The 22,376-nt window shown below is 45.2% G+C and overlaps 1 protein-coding gene across 6 annotated transcripts in view; it reads left to right on the top strand.

Moving 5' to 3' along the window:
* The first annotated feature begins 256 nt into the window (after window positions 1–256).
* SLMAP (sarcolemma associated protein) overlaps window positions 257–22,376 on the top strand; it is a 793,819-nt gene continuing 771,699 nt past the window's right edge. For all 6 annotated transcript variants that reach the window (XM_069206475.1, XM_069206474.1, XM_069206478.1 and 3 more), the window contains exon 1: window positions 257–913. In XM_069206475.1, coding sequence (XP_069062576.1) covers window positions 596–913 — 318 coding nt within the window. In that variant the 5' untranslated portion in view covers window positions 257–595. The remainder of the gene's footprint in view (window positions 914–22,376) is intronic.

Raw genomic sequence — 22,376 nt, forward strand, 5'->3', positions numbered from 1 at the left:
TATTAAACATACGGAAAAGCAAAATGTAAAATAAATATAACGATCCACCCTATGGTTCACTGCAAAAGAATACTTCATATTCTAAAGCCCTTTATCAAAAGTACTGATTGAGGTTAGCAGGAACAGCTTCACGGAGAAGATGGCTTGTCGGTGAGCAGCACCACGATCACCTCCTCTGTCAACGGTTGAAGTGCACGAGTCTGCCAAACCACCCCGGCTGCACCGTATACGCCCCTCCTCCTGCGTCACTCCCTCCGTGCTCGCCCCACCACTGTACCACCGTCCTGTCGGGAACGCGCGCGCAGGGCCGGGAATGGACCGGCGGGTCTGTTACAATAGGAACAAGTCTAAAGAGGCGGCCGGTGAATATAAGCAGTCCGTGCTGAAGTCCTGAACCCCGTGTCCTGCCTCGGAGCCTCCGCTCACCTACAGCGTCCCGCTCTCCCGGAGCCCGTGCCTCCCGGAGTCCCCCGCCTGCCCTCGGAGTTGCCGAGCCCCTACACCAGGGATGGACTGAGCTCTCGGCAGGCAGGCTGCTCGGGCTCTTTCGGCGGGTGTCAACCGCTGGCCATGGGGCTCCGGGGGGGCGGTTGGCATGCCCCGCCCGTTCGTGGATGATGCGCAGGTGAGCGCCGTAGCTGTCGGGCCCGCTCTGGAGCAGGAAGGCTTCCCTTCTGTCCCCGCGGCTGTGCCGGGCCAGAGCGAACTGTCACCCATGCCTTCAGCCTTGGCCATTTTCACCTGCCGCCCCAACTCGCACCCTTTTCAGGAGCGCCATGTCTACCTGGACGAACCTGTCAAGATCGGACGCTCGGTGGCTCGCTGCCGGCCGGCGCAGAGCAATGCCACCTTCGACTGCAAGGTGCTGTCCCGCAACCATGCGCTCGTCTGGTTCGACCACAAGACCTGCAAGGTGAGGCTGCATGTGGTCTTGGCACATGGGCGCGGCCGGGTTTATGGAGGGGGCACGCAGCCTCCAAATGATACACGAGAGCGATGTATGCAGGAGTGTTGACTTTTTGCACGTATGCGGATGACAATCTTCAAGTTAAAGTCTAAAAAAAAAAAACTCGTGTACTAGTGCACACTGTCTGAATAGCTAGATGTAGGAGTGTACATGTCTTACACAATTCGAAAACAGGTCTGACACCTGACTAAAGGGTGATCTAAGGTGATCCACTAATTGCTTGAAGGCTTCATAAAGCATAGGGGGCAATTGACGCAATCTATATAGGGGTAATTACAGGAAGGGGCATGGCCGATAGCACTAGCTATATATAGGTGGCTATAAATAGACCTACATAGTAGCTTGAACAGGGCATTCAGACTCTTAAGACCTAACAGTAGCATATAGAGGGGTTGTTTGGTTTGTAAAGTCTATACTACGGATATGCTCTAATTAAGAGGTATCATGTAACTCATTTTAGCATAAGTGGTTGTTTTAATATATTATTGTCTGCAGGCAGAGGCTGCGAGATCAGGACTGATGTGTAAACCGGCTGTACGTTATTGGGATACTCCATCGTAAAGGAGCGGAAGACGTTATTCCGAGGTGTTGTCTAGGGTGGCACTGAATTCACTCGGGTTTATACGAGCTGACCTTCAGTAAAGTATACGCTCTTTCCCCTCTCGACAGGCGGTGCACATGAATCTCTTTCAGCTGATTTGCTGAGCATGCAAACCAGTTTTACTGTGTTTGTGGGGTATTTCTTTGTATGGTTACTGGGCACACACTTTTGATAAATACCGATGCCAGAGACATCTCGAAGCTTATCCTAACCCTTTCATTATTTTTCTATGTCCAAGTAGACCCTGTTCAATTTCTTCATGGTTTCACGGTTCATGCTCTTTTTGAGAGGAGAATATACAAGAAAATAACCTACAAAGTAATGAATGACGATTGACGTTCATTGGCTATAGTACAATTGATCTTAATTCTTAGTCTCTTTAAGGCATAACACTTTTATGGAACGGGCTGATATCTGCCAGATGGATGCAACATTTAGGAGTTTTTCATTACATGCCGTTTTCGCGGTTAAGTCTGAATATTTTATGTAGGTGTCTGCACTTAATGTTGGGATTATCCATGTGAAAATTAGATTGTATGTAGGGGAACGTCTTGCACAAAATCTGGAAGAGTGCTGTGGAAGACTGGGAAGACTGCCTCTCCTGTCACAATTACACAAGGCATCTATTGAGTACGGTAAGGGTTGGCACCAAGTAGACTACACGCTTGAGGATTCAGCTTCATGAACATATTTCTTATTGACAAGGGATATGTACAGACTAAATGCACATGCAGGCAATTACTTATATTACAATAATACAATCCGTTCTAAAGCATGTAGCCACACACATTTTTATCGATGTGATACTGCTTAAGGCAGGGTCTCTTTTGTGTTGTAGAAGTGCTTATGTTTACACATGCAGGCAGTGTCGTTTATGCAATGAGCAGTTCTTATAGTCTTGAGATACCGTAACCTGAGTTGAAGTTCACATACGTTTTAAGAACACATTTTTTTTTATTCATAAAACTTAAGCCATCGTGAGGGTCTTAGTTGTTGCATTGTGTAACATGCATTTGTCTTACATAGCGAGGACATATGTTCTACTACATAATATATAACATCTTTTTTTCATTACGTTTCTTGGCATAGATTCCTAGAATTGTGCATTTTTCCCTTTTATTATTTGTAACAACTATTGTGATTTATATGGCATTCAAATCAATAGCGTTGTTAAGCTGTAATACAAATCAATATTTGTAATCACATCGAGATTTGGGTGCCTCACCTCTAGTGGGATACAATCAGAGAAAACAGTATTTTGGCCTAAGTAGAAGGATTTGGGTAACTTGCCACTTCAATGAAAGAAGATAGAAACTGAATACTACCATTGCTGACTTATGTGCAGTGTGTGAAGCATTAAGGATATTAGATTTTTCAGAAGTGTTTTTGAGTGAATTCCTGAAGTAGATAACATTTAATATACGTTGTAGATTAAGTGGGAGTAAGTTTCATATTTGATTAACATATCCTGAAAGACACTGGTTCAGAATTTGTAACTTTAAAAATGTTGAAATTTCTATCTGTAGAAGGTCAGTGATATGGTAGAGCAGGTCCCATTGTAAGTTAGATTTTTTTTTTAAATTATCACGAAGTATGCTCTGTATGTTGTTAATTAATATTTAAGAAGGAGTGAGTCTCTTAAGTCAGTGCACCTAAATCGAGACTGACGTCATATGGAAAGTAGTGTATTTCTTATAAGAAGCACACACCGTTTTAGCTCATGGTTGTAAGTCTGCTATAAATGGGGTCCTTGAGTAGTGCATACACATGGCCCGGTTCAGAGAAGCCTAATGCCTCCGGACTATGCATAGGTTATTTTCAGAAATATTTTATTTATTTGCATAACATGAATTTTGCTCCTTTCGGTGTGAAAGTGGTTAAGAATGTGTGCTGGTTTGAATCCACCGTCAATCCAAAAGATTCATTCTGGATTTGTAATGATGCTAGGAGTTACCTTTCTCCGAGATCCAGTTTTGGACATGGCAAGTAAACCGAAAAAACAGAAATATTTATTTTAAATTGTAGGTTGCTACCCAGAACACAGATAATCCAAAGATAGGTCATGCATTGGGTAACTTCATGCCTGTTCAGTATATTCAGGTCTTGCCTTTCATCCACAAATTTAGTCAAATATGAGAGCAAGCTCTTTATATCACAGCCCCTCCATGTTCCAGGTAGTGGTATAAGAGAATGCAAGCAATTTGAATCTAACAGGTACTGTGGCGCACGCAAGAGGACATGAAGATCTTGATTTTCATGAGCTCAGTATCCTGTACCAGGAACCAAGAAGACCCTTTGAGGGATCTGGCCACCAAAATGGATGCAGATGTTTATTAAGAATTTTAGGAACTCATTGTCTCATTGAGTTGAGCGCGCTTACTCTTTGACCTGTTGTAAATATTGTGGGCTTTTAACCACTAACACCTCACGCCCATTACTTGTTCGTGGGCTTGCCTTTCAAAAGTCCCTTGATGTCATTGGCAATTGCTTTACGTCTGTCCCGCCTTGGGGAGGGTTTGTTACCGCCTTGCAGACTGACCCTGTTACATTGATAATTGCACAATTGCCGATATACCTTAGCGTGAGTGAAATTTTTTTTTTCTTTTGTCTTTCCCCTTCGTGCTCCATGGCAGTCATGATCCTCACAGCATCAACAGCACAAGCTCCATCAACAGTATTGGAGCGCTAGTCAAATTGTTCACACTGTTACCTAATCAGTCGTTTCTTTTTGCTCTTCCCCTTCATGCTTCATAAACACTTACACTTGATAAGTGCTTTACTAAAAAACACAAATCCGCAACGCAGCTCTCCCAGCACAGCAGGAGAGCTGATAGTACAATATTCACTGCACTCTGGAAAAGTCACCCAGTAATGCTTTGCAAGCAGTCTTTTTCAAAACATTTTTGTCCATAACTCCGCATGTGGTGGTCCTAGGACAATGGGACCTCTCAAACATTCAGCATGATGTACTTTCTGTTTAGGTCATTTGTGTCCCCACATTAGATTAGTGGGGACTCAAAATAATAACCCCTCCCACCATTCAGTCCATTTTTAAGCTCTCTTATGCCTGGGACCTTTGTTTTACAGCTTGGAGTAGGTTGTGTTAGCATTGCAGTAGGCTTGCTAGGCCTGAAAATGTGTAAGGCACTAGACCCTCTAGGGGCTAAACATATGGCTGCACTACATTACTTTGTGCCGTTCTATTTTTACATTGTTATGCCCTTTAAGGGCTGATTATATTGTTATATGACCATGTTTCTTACAGGTGATATTTTTATTGTGGTGTCCTCTCAGGGCTGTTCTGAGCATTACAGTCAATGTACTATAATATTTGCTGTACTCCGTTGTCCCACAATGCTTCAATAGGACAACCTTCAAAACGTTCACCACAACCTACTCTTTCTGTCTAGATTATCTCCGGGTCCCCACACTACGTTAGTGGGGACCTCAAAATAATAACCCCTCACTCAATTCAGTGTCTTTTTAACCTCTCTCATGGCTGGAACTATTTTTTAGCAACACAAAAGGATGATGGACGGAGTGCTGAAACTTTTCAAACACTGACCCCAGTCATAGATCTGGGTTTAATCCGTTATTCTTTTTCTCACCATGCTGCCCCAGTTTGGACCCAGTCATGCAAATCAGTGTTGACCCTGTTCCTCATGGGAACAGTCCAGCCCCAACTGCTTTTGCTAAAGTTGCCCTAAGTGGGAAGGGTATGCCCAGACATGGGCCCCCGTGCTCACTGTGCCACTGGATTAAAGTTAGTCTGGCTGATGAAGGGTGATATCCCGAAACCGGTCCCAGGATACTTGTTTCCGGTCCAGGGAGAACCTGGCTTGGCAGTTGCTCCTAAGATGGATACCGATTTAGTGTGTTCTTGCAGATTAACACAATCGACACAATGCAGTAAGAAATAAGTGAATAGTAAAGGATAAAGAGAAATGGTTACTCAAGGCTGAAAGTGGAGAGAACAGTAAGGAGATGGGGAGAAATGAAAAACAGTATCAGTGTAAAGCTAAGCTAAGACAAATAGAGAGAGCGTGTGCGGGATTGGCGCCAGCTGTAGTTCGGGCCCAGACCTAAAATCGATCACCTGGTGTTCCATTCCTTCTCTACTGCAGGAGGGGCCTAGCTTAAGACGCAGGAAATCAGTGCACCTCAGGTGCCCCAGGGCTTTCAAGTAATATGTCTTCACGTGCAATACGGTCCTTCCCTGATGTCCCGTTCTCCACTGGGGCGGGGCGGGGGGGGGGGAGATAAAGAGAGAGGAAGGGGCAACCACAACATGTGTTGCTCTTCTCCCTAAAGCATCCAGCTACTGAAACAGGAAGCTATCTGTAACTCCAGCGGTGCGTTTCTGTCACAACAGTTCGTTGTCTGACTCCGGGTGCTCGGCATCTTCCGCCGCCTCCGAGCAGTTCCGTTCCAGGAGGACACAGCCAAGTGTCCGACTCCACCAGCGTCCTGACAGTCTCTCTCTCTAGACACTGTTGTTCCAGATCTAATGTCCCATCTGGATGTACCACCACTTGCGTTCTAGATTTCCCCCGCTTTCTCTGTACACTTTCATCTGTGTACCAGTTTTTTTCGTCTACAGTTGTTTACATCTGCAACCACTCTGCCTGTCCCCTGTGCCAGTATGCACTTGATTCCCCGGATTTCCAGCCAGTTCCAGGTGTTTTCTGGCGCGGTGAAGAAGTGTGATAGGTCTTCATGTTTTACTTTCAATTTTGCCAGATAGAGCAACATGTAGGTGAGTCTCATAGCTCTTAGCTTTTGTTTCAATCCAACAAAGGACCTCCGTAATTGTTGAACATGACGGGTGTAATCAGGAAATACACAGATTCCGTGGTTCTGGAATGTGGGGTCACTTGCCCAGTGCTTTTCCTGTAATATAATATCTCGGTCCCTGTAGTGGAAGATCTTGGGTGATTTTGGGGGGGGATGGGGTAGGTGTCTCCCAGCGGCAGTAGGGCTAATGCTCTGTGGGCACTCTCTTCCACAAGCAGGTGTGACCGTTTGAATTGCTATCTTGATCCATTCCTCCAGAAATTACTCTGGCACGCACTCCCCAGCTCCTTTGGGAAAACCCGACAAATCTGAGGTTACATCTGCGGGTGTTCCCCCAAATGCGCAAGCCTCAAGTTGGGTGGGGTGTGTTTGCCCATCACAGTCTTCAAATCAGTCACTCCATCTTGCATTTTTGCAACTTGTTCTGTTTCTATCTATCGTTCAGCCACCTTGCTTAGATGAGTGCGTAATAGGTTAACATCAATTGCTATGCCTTCAACCTTTGTCTGGACAATAAAACTCAAGTTCATTTGCTGCCAGTATCTGGGCGCCTCTGGGGTCTGATGCCTCTCCTGGTTCCGAAGCAACAGAGGTTGTGGGATTTTTCCCCACCCCAGTCGCCATGAACTGATCTATCCTCGTTTGTTGTATGCATTTCGGCGCCTTATCTTTGCCCATTTTGTTTTTTGAAGTGTGGAGTCCAGGAATGTGCAGATGCCTTAACTGTCCGTACAAAGGGTGTATTATATAACTCCTCCTGACTCCAGTCAGTGTATGCAAGGACTTGCTTCACTTCGGATGAATGGCTACCCCAAGCCCTCCTCTGCCACTCGATTGCAGTCTCCACTGTAACGGCACTAAGTCCAGTGTGGGGAAGGTCTGCGCAGACACAGGGCTGTGCAGAGGCCGGAACCCCAATAATCTACCCCCAACTTAAGAGTAGGGAGGGGGAAGAAACGATGGAAGAGAGTTTGTCTGCCTTTCAGGCAGTCTAGAGTTTTGCAACACGTCTATGAGTTCTTTCTGAGGGTTCACTGTATCACCCCTCACATCTCCACGGGGGCCATAGGGGAATCACGCTGCGGGTGGCAGTTGAGAGTCTGACTCTGTACCACTAATATTATGTCTCGCTGTGCGCGTGAGGGATGCCAGTGAGTCCTACAGTCAGTAAGGTCTCAGTGAGTAGAAACTCGCTCATCACTACATCATCCAGCACTATTGTTGAGTCCATAGGCACTCCACTCACTGCAGAACCAAGCCCCCATTAAGTGAGCCTCCCCCCATCTGAAGTCTAGATATGGTAACGTTCGCAGGGTGCTTATTCCCAGCGTCAGTTAGTAAATACACCACACTTGTTCTCTTCTTCGTCAGGGGGGGCTATTCAGAGCACACAAATTCAGCCTCCAGCATCCCCAGGCTAGTACCTTGAGTAAGGTGACATCTATGGTGCTCCATGAGGAATGAGGCCATTTCCGCTGGGTACCGCATCTGCTCACACCGCCCAGCTTCCTTGCGGAAGCTGCCACTTCACCCGGCCCCCAAGAGCCCCATGTTGGGGGGCCCCAATATTCTTCAACTCCAGCGGCCCGCTCCAAGAGGTACTCTGACCCCAATAAGGACTGGGCACTGACTCCAACTCCTGCGTGGCGTGCGTACTCACTTCACAAATCTGCAGCCCCAGCAGTCTTTATATCTGGCATCGTGTTGTAGGTGAGGCCTCACCCTGCAGCACACTAGACTTACCAGGGCCTCCATTCCACTACCGCTCTGCCCCGGCACCGCTCTGCTGGGCGAGGCCTCTCTTCCCTGCAGGGCCGACGGCCCACAGATGCACTGATTCTCTCACTGGGGGTCTCGCATAGGCACAGATGTCTTCAGCCGATATGCTTCTGTCCCCTGCACTGCTTGGTGACTTCTCCTTACCGCGGTTAGGCCCCTTCTGCAGTGCCACGTCTCGGTGCCTGTTTAGGCTGCCATCTTGTTTGTTCTGCCGCTAGGTCTCCTCGCATTTGTCCCTTCGTCTGCTGGGGCCCGCAGGAGCCAGGGTCCAATCCAAAGGAGCCCCCAGCCGCACATCACATTCTCCCCAGGCAGGGCAGCTAGGTCCTGCTTACTGTGGGGACGCTTGGATGGTGCAGGATATTGATGCCGGGTGGGGAGCTTACCCTCAGCATGACCGATCGGTCATCTTGGTAGCCACGCCCCACTATCCTGATTCTTACAGAATATCAACTGCCAGGATGACTCCCTTTCTACTCTGTGGTCTCAAAGGTTTTTTTTTTTTTTCTTTATCATGTAAATTATTTAGTGGCACTGAAGCTTAAGTCCAGTTTTTACTAAAGGTGGGTGGAACTCGCAAAACAAATATGCATGTTGTGCTCTTTGGGTTCCATGCTAAAAAAAAAAAAAAAAAAAAAATCTGAGCGAATGGCAACAGTGTGCAAGAGGGCGCAGCCATGTGAGTTGATTTTGCTGCAGCTTGAGTATAAAATCCATTAAGGTAGGAGCCCTCTGACCGTAACTGCCTGCATCAAAAAATCTTGCCAGAGGTCCTCCTCGCAACCCGAAATCGAACAAGGGGACGCTAAATTTCGTTTGCATTTCTGGAGACTCGTGGAAGAGAAATTCCACTACGCAGTGATTTGCCGATTTTGACCAGAACCGCGTAAGAAGATGAATGCGGAGTTGCCAATTTCCATCATTTCTGCGAGCAGAATGACATTTTCCACCCGGGCCTAGTATTTACTTGATCTCCTGAAATTTTTTAAAAGTTGCCTTAGTGGAAACTCTAACAAAAAATGATTTGGATGTATTGTACACTTTTTTTATTTTTTTTATTTTTTTAGGTTAACTATAGCTTGAATTAAAAGAGTTAGGATCGCAGGCAAGATATCTGAAAGGGTTCTTTGTAACTAATTATATAAATGTTGACTGACTATGTGTTATCAAATCAGAAAAGGCTTTAGTATGGAACAACCAACGCAGATAACTAGGTTTATTAGTTTCTCCTATTTTTGGAGCAGTACTCATGCTTTAAACAAAGTCAAGAGTTATACTGAGGCAAGGGGCACTGCAACAGTGCACTAAAGAAATAGTATGTTCTTCTGATTTGCAAACTAGGGACATGATTTTTGAGGGTTGGAGCTCAATTTTACTCCTCTCCCAGTGTTACTGCATACTCTGAGTGCTCTAAAGTTTTAAAATCCTTTGCCCCTCTCATCAATGGGGGGTGGGGGGTGTTTTGGAGGTAAAAAGAAAAACAAAATTTAACATCTTCATATGTCACCTTTTTTGGATGAATCTGCCCACACCTTTAGCACAGCGTTGGTAATTTTAAAGATTAAATCTTTGCAAAAATAATCTGCTACAGTGCATTGCTGAATACCCTCCTCTCTTTTGGCCAAAATGTACTATTTCTAGAATTTACAATCCAGGAAAGAAGCAACAGGATATATGGTGTAAGGAAACTTTTTGTAAAAGGTATATTTGTCACCAATTGTAAAATGTCTAAATATATAATTGTTGGCTATATAAAACTGTATAAAGCAATGAAGAACTCAGAACAATTTTTACCTCTTGTTTATGATTTTAGGTCTGATGTTTGAAAAAGACTTGAGAGGCTGTTGCTTTCCCAAACAAATTATACATAACTAAATCGTTTTTTGGTCAGAGGGTTCCATCTGTTGGTTTGATAAATTGTCATTTGGAATTTGCTTCCCACTTCCACAGCATATAGTATGGGGCTGCAGGTCAGCCGACCATACAGGTCAGCGCTCCTTACGTAACCTTACTACCTCACTTTCAGTGATTGCACAAAGCCTGTGCACATTGTTCACATCCACCTGTAAATAGCTCCAGTGACAATGCTGATTTAAAGCACGTCTTTTAAAAGTTTGTTGTGTATTCACATTAAACATCAACTATTTATTTTGGCTGCTCAGTTAGATGTTGACTTATTTCTGTCTCTTTTTTTTTTTTTTTTTTTTTTAAAGTTAAGTGCCTGTAGATACTGTTGTACCTGCCTCCAATTTGGGTGCTTGGTAGTGTGCTTATTGATTGTTGTCTGTCAGAAAAAATAATAATAAACTGCATGACACAACTGAAAGGACTGGTTTTTTTTATTTTTTTATTTTAAAATAAATATCTCCACTAGCTAAACAGCCACATCAGTGAATGTTTTCTAAATTTAGCAATTTTATAGTAAGTATATGACCTTCCGGTTTTACTTTCTGTTTCTTGTACTTAAAATAAATCTAAGCAAACTACTGGCTTTGCCATTGCTTATTGAAATATGTATCAAACTTGTAGCAATTGACCACATTATTTATCTAATTTGTTGAAGGCTACTTCTGGGAGAAGTTACTGCTACAGCTTCTTTTCCAGGGCTCAGGGTTGCCTGACTTTTGTTGGTCATAATTACAGAATGAGAGCCCTCCAGATTTTTAGGTCTTGCCTGCCAAAGCACATAAGCTGTTGCTGTGAGGGGTTTTATTTACAATAAAGCACTTGGATCTTGCCCGTAGCTTACCACTGCTTGGCAGCATTGTTGCTGTTCTTTGCTGCCTTCTAATTGGCCAGCTTGTGCCGGGTGTCACTTCCTTTACTTTATTTGGAGCATGGACCAATCACAAATTGATTTATCTTAATTAGCGTCCATCTACTGCTGCCCTTTGATTGAGGTACTATTACTTCTTCACCCTTCCACCTACCCCTTCTCCATGTTGCTTCTTCCCCTAACATCTGAGACCCATAACAGGGATCCTTGATTTCCAACTCTTGAATATTTTTGTATTAAACCTCCAACAATGTGTCCTGTTAGCCTCTTTTAACAACCAGGTTATAGTTACTCATTATCATTTTCTATCATGGTTGAGTACTGCGCATATCTGCTACTCCTGTTTGAAAAAGGCTTTTAACAATTGTGGCTCATCAACACAGTCGCCACCTGGCTCCATCTCCTGTATCCGCAACAGATGCAATATATGTTGCTCCCTCGCCCACTAGCCCCTTCTGGTGTAAAACAAGTTTATTTCTAAACAAACCAGTTCTCGCGGAAAAGTTGTACATACTAAGCAGCTCTTGCATTGGATCAAAGGCATCAGATGTTTACATAGATCATAGGTCGAGATAATTGGTAACACATTGTATTATAATTGTGTTTATATAGCATGAGGCTTTGAAGCAGTATTGAGCAATTCACTGGGAACTTTGATAACTTTCCATACCACACAGTGCCATTTCACGCAGTGCCACTTCATACCAAACAATGTCACGCCACAGTGCCACTCCACTCAGTCAATACCACTCCAGTCAGTTTCACTCCGTGCTATGCCACTGCACTCCACCCAATGCCGCGCCACACATTGCCTCTTAGCTGCGCTCATTGCAACTCCAAAACCACTCCACACAGTGCCACTGAACTACAGTCAATACCATCCCACTCCACTCTGACACTTTACACAAAGCTCCTCCACTCCACACCAGACATACCACTCCACACATCCCAGTCAGCTCCACACTGCACCACTCTACTTCTTACAGCATGACTGCATTCAATGCCACGTCACTCCACCACACCCCAGCGTGCCACTCTTCTGCTCCCAGTGACACTGCACACAATGCCACACAACTCCTTGCCACATAGTGCCCTTTCACTCTTCGCCACACGATGCCCCTCTACTTCTCGCCACATTGCTACTCCATGCCACTACTCTTCTTTCAATGCTACTTCACTCAGTGGCACTCCACACATTGCCACTCCACACCATGCCACATGTCCACTCCACTCAATCCCATTCAACTCCACTCAGTGCCCCGCAATTCCATTCTACATAGTGCCACTCCACAAAATGCCAGGCTACACAGTGCGTCTTGACTCAGTGATACTTGGTGCCTTTACACACCCCACAATGCCTCTCCACTCTGCAACAATGACTCTTCTTTTTTTTTTTTTTTTGTTTTTTTGTTTTTTTTAATGCTCCTTTATTTTTGTGAGTCTCAAAGTAGTCATCCAGACCACAACCTGGCTATCTTTCATATTACTACCCACAAAAATGTTATAGACAAAAGGTAACTATAACTTGTGCACTCACCATGCATAGTTTTCTCATCAATAATTTTATTGCAAATGATGAAGTGATAAAACCATAGGTGTCATCAATGATGTAATATGTGAAGTAATTAGCTGTGCATAGTGAAATTTATAGTCACCTTAGGATCGTGAGTTACAATTACTTGAGTTAACCATAATGATAATGGCTACGGCTGAAACGTGTTGTGAGGAGGAATTGTTTTATTATACATATGTAACTACGCTAAGTGTCCGAGCATGTCCTTTTTTTATTTGGAGGAGTTGGTGCAGTATATACGTGGATTGCTCGATCCACGCTTGGACCTCCACTATATTGAGCCTCGGGATTCCGGTAACCGTGTTTTGGGACTTTTAGTAATTACAGATGCTCCCACAAGTATTATTATCCTCATGGAATGATAAATAGGATTTGAAAAAAATCAAACCAAATTGGAGCTGACCGAACTGCATTCGTGGCTGCCGTAGGAAGCACGAACACAGTGTTGAAGGAGAAAAAACAAACACGTTTTGGGGTGGCTACTCTAATGAGAGTGAATCCTAGGATGTGCCAAGTCGAGCAATAACGTGGATCGGGTTGTGGAACTGTGGAGTGTTTCACAAATAATGTAAGAGTTTAATTACGGTGGTTTGAAAATGTCGATCTGCACTAAGGTTGTTGTGTGCAGTTTGGACTGTATTTGCATCATTCACACGCTGAGGGAAGAGAAACAAGCATGTTTGGAGCAGCCATGTTAATGAGTGAACACTCAGGTGTGCAAGCCGTAATTATCCAAGTTGAAGTAGCTATGAAACTGTGTTGGGTTTCACAAACGACAAACAAGTTTGGGTGTGCAAGCCGCAGTTGATCAAGTTGGAACAGTGGTGAAACTGTGATGTGTTTCAAGAACAAGTTTTGACCTACGGAGCGTTTGGAAAGAGCCAGGATCAAAATTAAATTGGAACATCGCAAATGAGTGGTAGCACACCTTTTAACATGTTAAACGATTTGCAAGTAAGAAAATCGAGCACTGAGGTAGGATTACATCTGGCAAGTTTGCTATCAGTATATGTATTGCTGCTTGGATGTGATAGACAATAATTGACATTACTGTGAAACTTTAATAATTTTTTTGTCATCACATGGGATCCAAGAGAGCTAAGTATATTCTCTCTTGGTGAGGATTGCAGCAGTATATATTTTCATGAAAATTATAGGGTTTGGACCCTGAGGCATCCCTTAGTGTATGATTTGGTTGATAGCTTTCCCCCCAAAAAAATATCAGTCAATATTGCTATCAGCTTTTTCCTTTATGAGGATAACTTGTGGTGGTGGAATGGGCCATACAGTGTAAGTGCCCACATCTGTGGTATTGTGGTGTGAATGCGAGTACAGTTTACTATGTCTTCCTCATTAGAGGTTCGACGTAAGGAGAAATCCAGTAAACTTTTCTTTGTCCAGTCAGTAGACTCTAGGGGGGAAAAAACAAGGAACATCAAGTGCGGGTGCTGCACTTAAGCTTAAATTGTTATATGAGAAACTGGAGAAATTATCGAAGAAGGAACTCTCTAAATGGTGGGAGATTGAATCTTTACAGCAGTATATTGATGTGGAAAGGGTGCCCAGAGGTTTACTGATCTATACTATTCCGACTTATGAAGAGCCTGATCCTGATATGTTGGAGGAATGGGCAGAAAACTCTAAGGAAAGTTCACTCAATATGATGAGGATATTAATTAAGTATGCATCTAAAGACAGAATAAAATGTTCGGAAGAAATAGACAAGTTAACTACAGAGATACTGACACTGGTGTTGGAGGATATATTGGAGGAATTTAGAAGTAATTTAGACAAGAAACTGACAATTTGAGGAGGATATTACATCTAAAAAACATAAATTTATTTGAGACTTCAAGGATTATCAGTCAGGAAGGATTTTAATGTTTCATCGGAAATATGATTATATGTACACAGAGAGTGAGAAAGAACCAATAGCTGAGATTAATACTGGTGAATATACAAGAGAATTGGAAGCGAGAGATGTTTACGATAGAATCCGACACATCAGACTGATTACTATTTCGGCAAAAGGGTCTGGGGTTGACAAATCTGTCAGTAGCTCACATTTTTCAAAACAATTTCGCCTCCTGAATCTAGGAAGGACCGACCAAATGAAAGAATCACTCCCCCAGAGAGGCAAGGGTCGAGGAATGAGAGGCAGAGGAATAGGAATCTTGCAGCAAAGATACGAGGAAGGATAAGAAGATCTCAGGCCAGTGGGTGTAACAACAAGAGCCCAGAAAGGAATATAATGACTGTGGTAAATGTATCCAGTAGGGTATAACTGAAGAAAAATAAGTCTTTTGGCATAAGGCTGATCTTTTTGTCCAACTATTGATTTACATTATGTACAAACAAGGATTGACCTATTTCATTTTGTCAGGAAATTGAAGTTAAAAAAATTGTATCAGACGAGAGTGACAGAAGAACCGCATGCTCTAGACAAGTAGGTTATGTATCTCTGATATAGAATTGCTACTCACATTGTCTATTTTACATGATGGTATTGAAGCCCATTTGGATCCGATTTTGAACTTGGATGACTTTGAAATTGAGACACATGCATCATGTCCTACTCTTTTTAGATCAAAATCGACGTTTTTACCAGCGGTACAGTGTGAGGCCATAGATGCTTTGAGAGGGATGTCATTAAACAAGTGAAAAAAATCAGACATGAATCGAGAAATGGGAAATATGACAACCTCTCCAGTTCCCAGAAAATGGCTCTACAAAGGTTGAAGAATGACTCCAATATAGTTTCAGATTAAACAAGTTTTTATTAGTTAATTAAAACCATAAACTTTTCCTTCCACATAAAAATTTAACAGAGCAATTGTAGTGTAATAAAGCAATTACAGATCTTGAGCTTAGAATGAAATGGTATATAAGATTTGCTTCCACATAAAAATTTTAAAAAAATCTTACTTAGTGCTATAAGGCATTAATAACAATAGGGCGACAAAACAATCTTTGTGTAGATAAGGCAAATACAGCGAAAAAAGAAGAAAAAAAAAAAGTCCTGTGTTTAAAATGAAATGATATATAAAATTTCCTTCCACCTAGAAATTTTAAAAGAGAGCAGTAATAGGCCAATGAAAGTTAGTAAACATAAGACAAGGTGGGAAGAGACCTTCTATCGATTTTATTTACCCTACTTAAGTCTGATTGTTAGTACCAGACTTTATTGCAGCACATGCTAAACAACCCAAATGAACTCCCTAGAAGCCTTCCCTTCTTTAAGATGGTCAGAGTAGGTTATATGCATTTTGTTATCATTTCCGACCTCCCTATGACTTGGTTATCTCGAGAGGCTGTGATTTTGAGCAAGAAAATCTCCAAAAATTGAACCAGCCTAATGTTCAATATTGTATTTCGAGGGTTAAAAGCTGCAATTAATGCATGTCTGCAGGATCTAATTCTTAAATCGTTTAGTTCTTTTTTCAGTAAGAGTCTCCTTTCAACCGCCAAAGCTGGACAAATGCAGACCACATGCACCAAGTTTTCATCTGCTAGATGACAGAGACGGCACTCCTGGGAGCCTACTTGCCGCTCCTTCTTCCATTTTGGCATGAGGTCTAATGTTGGGACTTTGCCCAGCCTAAGTCTGAGAAAGGATTGCTTGATTTTCCGTGAGTAGGAGCCAGACATCAGTAGTGATTCTTTAAACGTTTTGTAGGAGTTAAGGATCAACCAACTATGCTCCCTTTTGGTCAATGAGACCCTATCTTCTAGCCAGCTCTGTAATTTACTTGCTTTACTCACGGCTTTATTAAAAACGGGGATTGGTAGAGACCGGTCCCATACCTCATCTAAGTTTAAAAGACTCTTACTTTTTTCTAGATACCTTATGTAGTTGCAGTTCCCTCTTCCCAGGATAATTTCCTGCCAGACTAGATTGGCTAAAGACCCTTTTAGAGCGCGGCTCAATTTGTAGCAGCATTTAATATATGCAGCGGGTCGGGCTAACGACTGTTTGACCAGCATGAATTCCAGTCTGACCTGGGCTGGCGAAGCACGCCCAGGGAGCCGAAAAACGCGCTTATAGGTCTTTATCAGAAGCTTATCCAGTAGACCTACTTCCATCCCCCTCATTATTTTGGTCCCATAGGTGATAGTTGGAAGTAGTTTTGTTATTATTACAGCTGTTAATGGGTTCAGGGCATGACCACAGATTGAATTTGCTGGCATACAAAAAGCGTAAGTAAGGGCCTGCGTCTTGTTTTTTATTGCTTCTTTTTGTGGCGTGAAATTACCTCTAGCGTCCACTACAAACCCTAGGTAACTATATGATGTTACTTCCTCTAGGCTTTTCCCATTCATATGCCATTTACATTGGCTGGTTAGCCTGCGGTTTAAGGTAATCATTTTAGATTTTTTATGATTGATTTCTAAATCATTAGATCCAGAATATTCTTCTAATGCCTTTAACAAATTCTGCATTTTAGTGTTACTGATTAATAGTAGATCATCTGCATATAGCAGATTGGATACTTGTTGACCGCCCAATGAGGGAGAGTGGGATGAATGACCATTTAACTTGGTGGGGAGATCTGCTATGTACAGGTTGAAGAGTGTTGGGGCCAATACACAGCCCTGCTTCACACCCACTGTTGTTTTGACTGCCCTGGATAGGTGAGAGCCTTCCTCCAATTTAACCTTCACCCAAGTATCAGAATATATCATTTTGATGGCATTTAAAATAGGATGTGGCAGCCCCCAAAGTAATAGTTTGGCCCACAATTTGCCGCGGGAGACACAGTCAAAAGCAGCTTTAAAGTCAACAAAACATAAATAGGTTGGAGTCCCCTTTGCTTTTGCTCTGTTCATGATCAGACCTAGCCCCATAAGATTTGTTAATGTTCCTTGGTGCTTGGTGAAGCCGGTTTGATTAAAGGGCAGAATATTGTTATCTGTAATCCAGGCTTCTAGATGTTTTAGCACACAGCAGGAAAAGTACTTGAGGTCAATGTCTAAAAGAGCAATTAGTCTGTAGTTGCTTGGGGAGAGCTCCCACCCTTATATATGGGGTGGATTATTGAGCCTTTAAAGGATGCCGGGACGCTGCCTGTTGTGAGCACATCATTGAACATTGCAGCCAGGAAATTGGCCCATCTTTCTGTTTCTTGTTTGAATAATGATTGCGTTAAGCCATTAGGGCCAGGGGCGCAGTCCCTTCGTGACTTTCCAATAATTTTTAAGAGTTCTGGTGCCGTAATTTTCAAAGCTTCATGGACGTTGGGTTCCCAGCCAATCATATGCCCCTGAATTTGAGGGCCTTCTTCGTTGGTCAATTCTTTTAGATGGGACTTTAAATGGGATACCCATACTTCCTCTGTAATGTTTGCAATATTGCCTGCTTTTGCACCATTGTCTATTGTATTGATGATTTTCCAAAATCTTTTGGAGTCAGATGTTTTGGTCGCAAAATGTAGTTTGGCCCACAGGACCTCCTGTTGGCCTTTTTTTAATGGTCCATAGATCCCTTTTATACAATTTCCTTTGCTCTTTCAGAGCGGTCAATATTGATACATTATCTGGGCATTTTCGCAGTAATCTTAACAGTTTACCTACGGCTGCTTTCCTTTTGCACACTGGCAGCGGTAAACGTGAACTTTGGAGGTGATTCAATTGTGCTCCCTTTCTGATGGATACAACTACCTGTGGATTCCTCACCTAATGAATACTCCCATGGTGCCAGCATTCAACGGAAATCTTCTTCCTAGCTTCTGCACGTCGACGAGGACGTCACATTTGCCCACGCGACGCCGTCTGACGTCATATAGGCAATAAGAAGTCCTTGCCGACGTCAGTTCCCTTTTTTCCGTGCCATTCGAAACGGTTATCTTCGAGGGAGCTACTGTTGCCTTTCGGTTACAGTGTGTTTTTTCTGCTGCGTGTCTTTTTCTCTGAGGTTACTATGTCTCAGAGGAAGTCTGGTTTCAAGCCCTGTCGGGAGTGTGGGGGCAAGATGTCAGTTACTGACCCACATTCGGACTGCTTATGGTGCTTAAGTTCAGACCACGACGTGGCCACGTGTGATTCATGTCAACACATGAATCCAAAAGCCCTGAAGGAGAGAGAAGCCAAACTCTTTATGGCGAAGTCGAAAAGAAAGGAGAAGAAACATCATAGGAAATCCTCCTCGCCGAAGTCGCATCGACGTCATCGAGACTCCCGGCGCCGTCTGGACTCCCGGCGCCATTCGAGCAAGGAGAGGTCTCGATCGAGGTCGCCATCGGCTCGGCGTCGGGAGACTTGGGAGGTCAGTCCCACAGTCACTCCTCATCCATCGACGCCGTTGCCCTCTCCGGCTTCGCCGACTTCGCCTGGGCAGACGTCTTCAGTGATTGAGATGCCACAGCCTCAGGTGTTCTCTCCGACGTCGAGGCCGGCGTCTGGGTCGCCTTCGATCCAGGCATCCCAGTATCCGGCTTTCCCGGCTCCTGGAGCCGATAATACCGCATTTTTAAATGCGATGTTTACCATCTTCCAGCAGATGGCTCCAGGCAGTGCTCCGACTGGTCCTTCGGGCCCGTTGGCTTTCAGCCTGGGTGCTCCGGCGCCGATACGGCCAGCACCCTTCATGCCCTTTCTCCCCTTGGGGAATGTGGGCTCGGCTCCGGTGGCTCCAGAGGTTTCGGCTTCAGGATTTCGGCCAGTGACCCCGGCAGGACCATCTGAGACTCCGAGGTGCACTTTTCTTCGTCCGGCGCCTGGCTCGGCATCGAAGATTCCTGTGGCGCATGACATGGCGTCGGACGGATCTGGTGATCGGCGTCGTTCCTCGACTTCTGCAGACGCCATGTCAACGCCGCGTATTGAAGAGAGGTTACATTCGAAGAGACGTGCTCTCCGCCTCTTGGAGGAACAGGAATATCAACGAGTCCTGGAGGAAGGGGAAATTGAAGATTCTAGCGAGGGTCTTCATGGACTGGATACAGCTAGTGGCCTTGATACTTCCCCTGAGTGGGACTTGTCATCTCCAGGGGAGTATACTGAGGATGCAGCCACTTTTCATGCTGTAATAAGGAAGGCGGCTAACTTCCTCGAGCTGCCTTTGCCGGTGGCTGAGGCAAAGCAGAACTTACTAACTGAGGTCTTACATCCAGCCTCTACATCGGCAGAGCCTCTTTTGCCATTTAACGAGGCTCTGCTTGAACTGGTATTGGAGGTCTGGAAGAAGCCGGTATCTTCCTCGGCTGTTAATAGGTCTGTGGCCAGGAGGTATCGGGCTGCACCATCTGACCCTGGCTTTCTTTCCAGACACCCTACGCCGGAGAGCTTGGTGGTCCAGGCTTCATGTTCTGCTAGATCTGCGCCTGTATCTTTTCCAACAGTGCCGGGGGACAGAGACTCCAAAAAGTTGGACTCACAGTCGAAGAAAGTATTTTCGTCCTGTAGCATGGCGTTAAAGTCCACCAACGCTACGTGTATCTTGGGGCGGTACATCTATGCTCTTATGGATGAGATAACATCATTGCATACAGAGCTGCCTCAAGGACTATTGAATCTCGTGTCTGATGCTCAGGCTGCTGCAACCCAGGTTATCCAATCTGGGTTGGATACAACTGACTCGGTGGCTAGAGCGATGGGCACGGCGGTGGTTGCGAGGAGACAGGCTTGGCTTCGTAACTCCGGGTTCTCTTCGGATGTGCAGTCGACCCTGTTGGACCTCCCGTTTGATGGGGACAAACTTTTTGGTGCCAAAGCAGATTCGGCCCTGGAGAGGTTTAAAGAGAGTAGGGCCACGGCCAAGTCGTTAGGACTGCAAGCCGCTTCTTCTGCCTCCTCCAGGATTTTTAGGAGGTTTCGAGGATTTGGTCGTGGCTCATCCTCCTCTTCCTTTCGGGGGAGATTCCAACAACCTACCTCCTCTCTCACCTTTAGATCATTTAGAGGGAGGGGCAGGGTCCGTACCAGAGGAGCCTCTCAGCAGCACTCTGCCTCTTCCTTTTCCTCTGGAGGGGTGCAGCAGGGGAAGCAGCCTTAGGTTTCCACCAATTCCCACTCACTCCTCTCCTGAAGGGGGACGGTTACTGCATTTTCTTCACAAGTGGGGGGGTCATCACATCAGACACCTGGGTTACCAGCATTGTGGGAAAAGGCTACACCCTTCCCTTTCGGGAGTTTCCTCCCCCCATCCCGCCCCGCCCATCTTATTGTTCAGAAGAACACCTCCTGTTGTTAGAACAGGAGGTTCAAGTCCTCCTTTCAAAGGGCACGGTGGAGTTGGTTCCAGAGCAGGAAAAGGGTCAAGGTTGTTATTCCAGGTACTTCCTGATTCCCAAAAAGGATGGTCGGTTGAGACCAATCCTGGACCTGAGGATTTTGAATTGGTTCCTCAAACAGGAAAAGTTCAAGATGCTGACCCTAGCTCAGGTGCTTTTGGCATTGAACAAGGGAGACTGGATGGTGTCTGTCGACTTGCAGGATGCTTATTTTCATATCCTGATTCTCAAGTCGCACAGGAAGTATCTCCGGTTTGTGGTGGGGTTGCAGCACTATCAGTTTGCGGTCCTCCCGTTTGATCTTACTTCAGCACCTCGAGTCTTCACGAAGGTGATGTCGGTGGTTGCGGCAGAGCTCAGAAGGAAGGGGATAGCAGTATTCCCTTACTTGGACGACTGGTTGATAAAAGCCAAGGCTCCGGAGCTGCAGTCGACGACTCAGTTGTTGTTCGACCTGGGCTTTTCGGTGAACGTGCCCAAATCTCACCTAGAGCCCTCTCAATGCCTCCTGTTCATAGGGGCAGTACTGGATACAACATTGGATCGAGCCTTTCCTCCGCCACAGCGGATTCAAGATATTCAGGAGTTGGTTCCAATGTTTCAAAGTGGAGCGGTCATTCCAGTCCTCAAGGTCCTTCGTCTGCTCGGTCTGTTTGCCTCCTGCATACTGTTGGTCACGCATGCTCGCTGGCACATGAGGGCTCTTCAGTGGTGCCTCCGAAGGCAGTGGTCTCAACACAGAGGAGATCTCGAAGGTTCTGTCAGGATCTCCAGAGATGCTGCCACGGATTTGAAGTGGTGGATTGCGGACGACAATCTTTCCCAAGGAAGGCCGTTCACGCAGCCTCCACCAGTGACCACGGTCATAACGGATGCTTCCACTCTAGGGTGGGGTGCTCATCTGGGGGACCTGGAGATCAAAGGACTTTGGTCTCCAGAGGAACAGATGTTTCATATCAATCTGTTAGAGTTACGGGCTGTACGTCTGGCTCTCAAGGCCTTCCTCCCATCCCTTCGCGGTCAGTCGGTTCAGGTCCTGACGGACAATACTACCGCGATGTGGTATATAAACAAGCAGGGAGGAGTGGGGTCGTACCTTCTCTGCAGAGAAGCTCTTCGACTATGGTCCTGGGCAAAGGACCATCAGATTTGCTTGGTAGCAAATCATCTGGCCGGAGTCTTGAATGTACGTGCGGACAGTCTCAGTCGTCTGTTCTCGGCCGACCACGAGTGGCGTCTCCATCCAGATCAAGTCCGTTGGATCTTCCAGATGTGGGGGTTTCCTCGGATAGATCTGTTTGCCACCCGTGAGAACTCGCACTGTCCGTTGTTCTGCAGCCTCCGGTGCAGGGAGCTTTGGGGGACGTGTTTCAGAGAACCTGGTGCGACCAGTTGCTTTACGCGTTTCCCCCCATACCCTTGATTCCTCGAGTGTTGAGGAAAATTCACCAAGACCGGGCCCAAGTAATCTTAATAGCTCCGGATTGGCCAAGGAGGGTGTGGTACTCTGACCTTCTCCACCTCTCACTGTGCCCTCCGCTCTGTCTCCCTCTCAGGGCAGACCTCCTCTCGCAGTCGCAGGGGCAGGTTTTTCACCCCAACCTCCAGAGTCTGCACCTACATGCCTGGAGATTGAGCGGGGCAACCCGAGTTCCTTC

Source organism: Pleurodeles waltl, chromosome 9 (genome assembly GCF_031143425.1).
Source record: "Pleurodeles waltl isolate 20211129_DDA chromosome 9, aPleWal1.hap1.20221129, whole genome shotgun sequence".
Taxonomy (NCBI): domain Eukaryota; kingdom Metazoa; phylum Chordata; class Amphibia; order Caudata; family Salamandridae; genus Pleurodeles; species Pleurodeles waltl.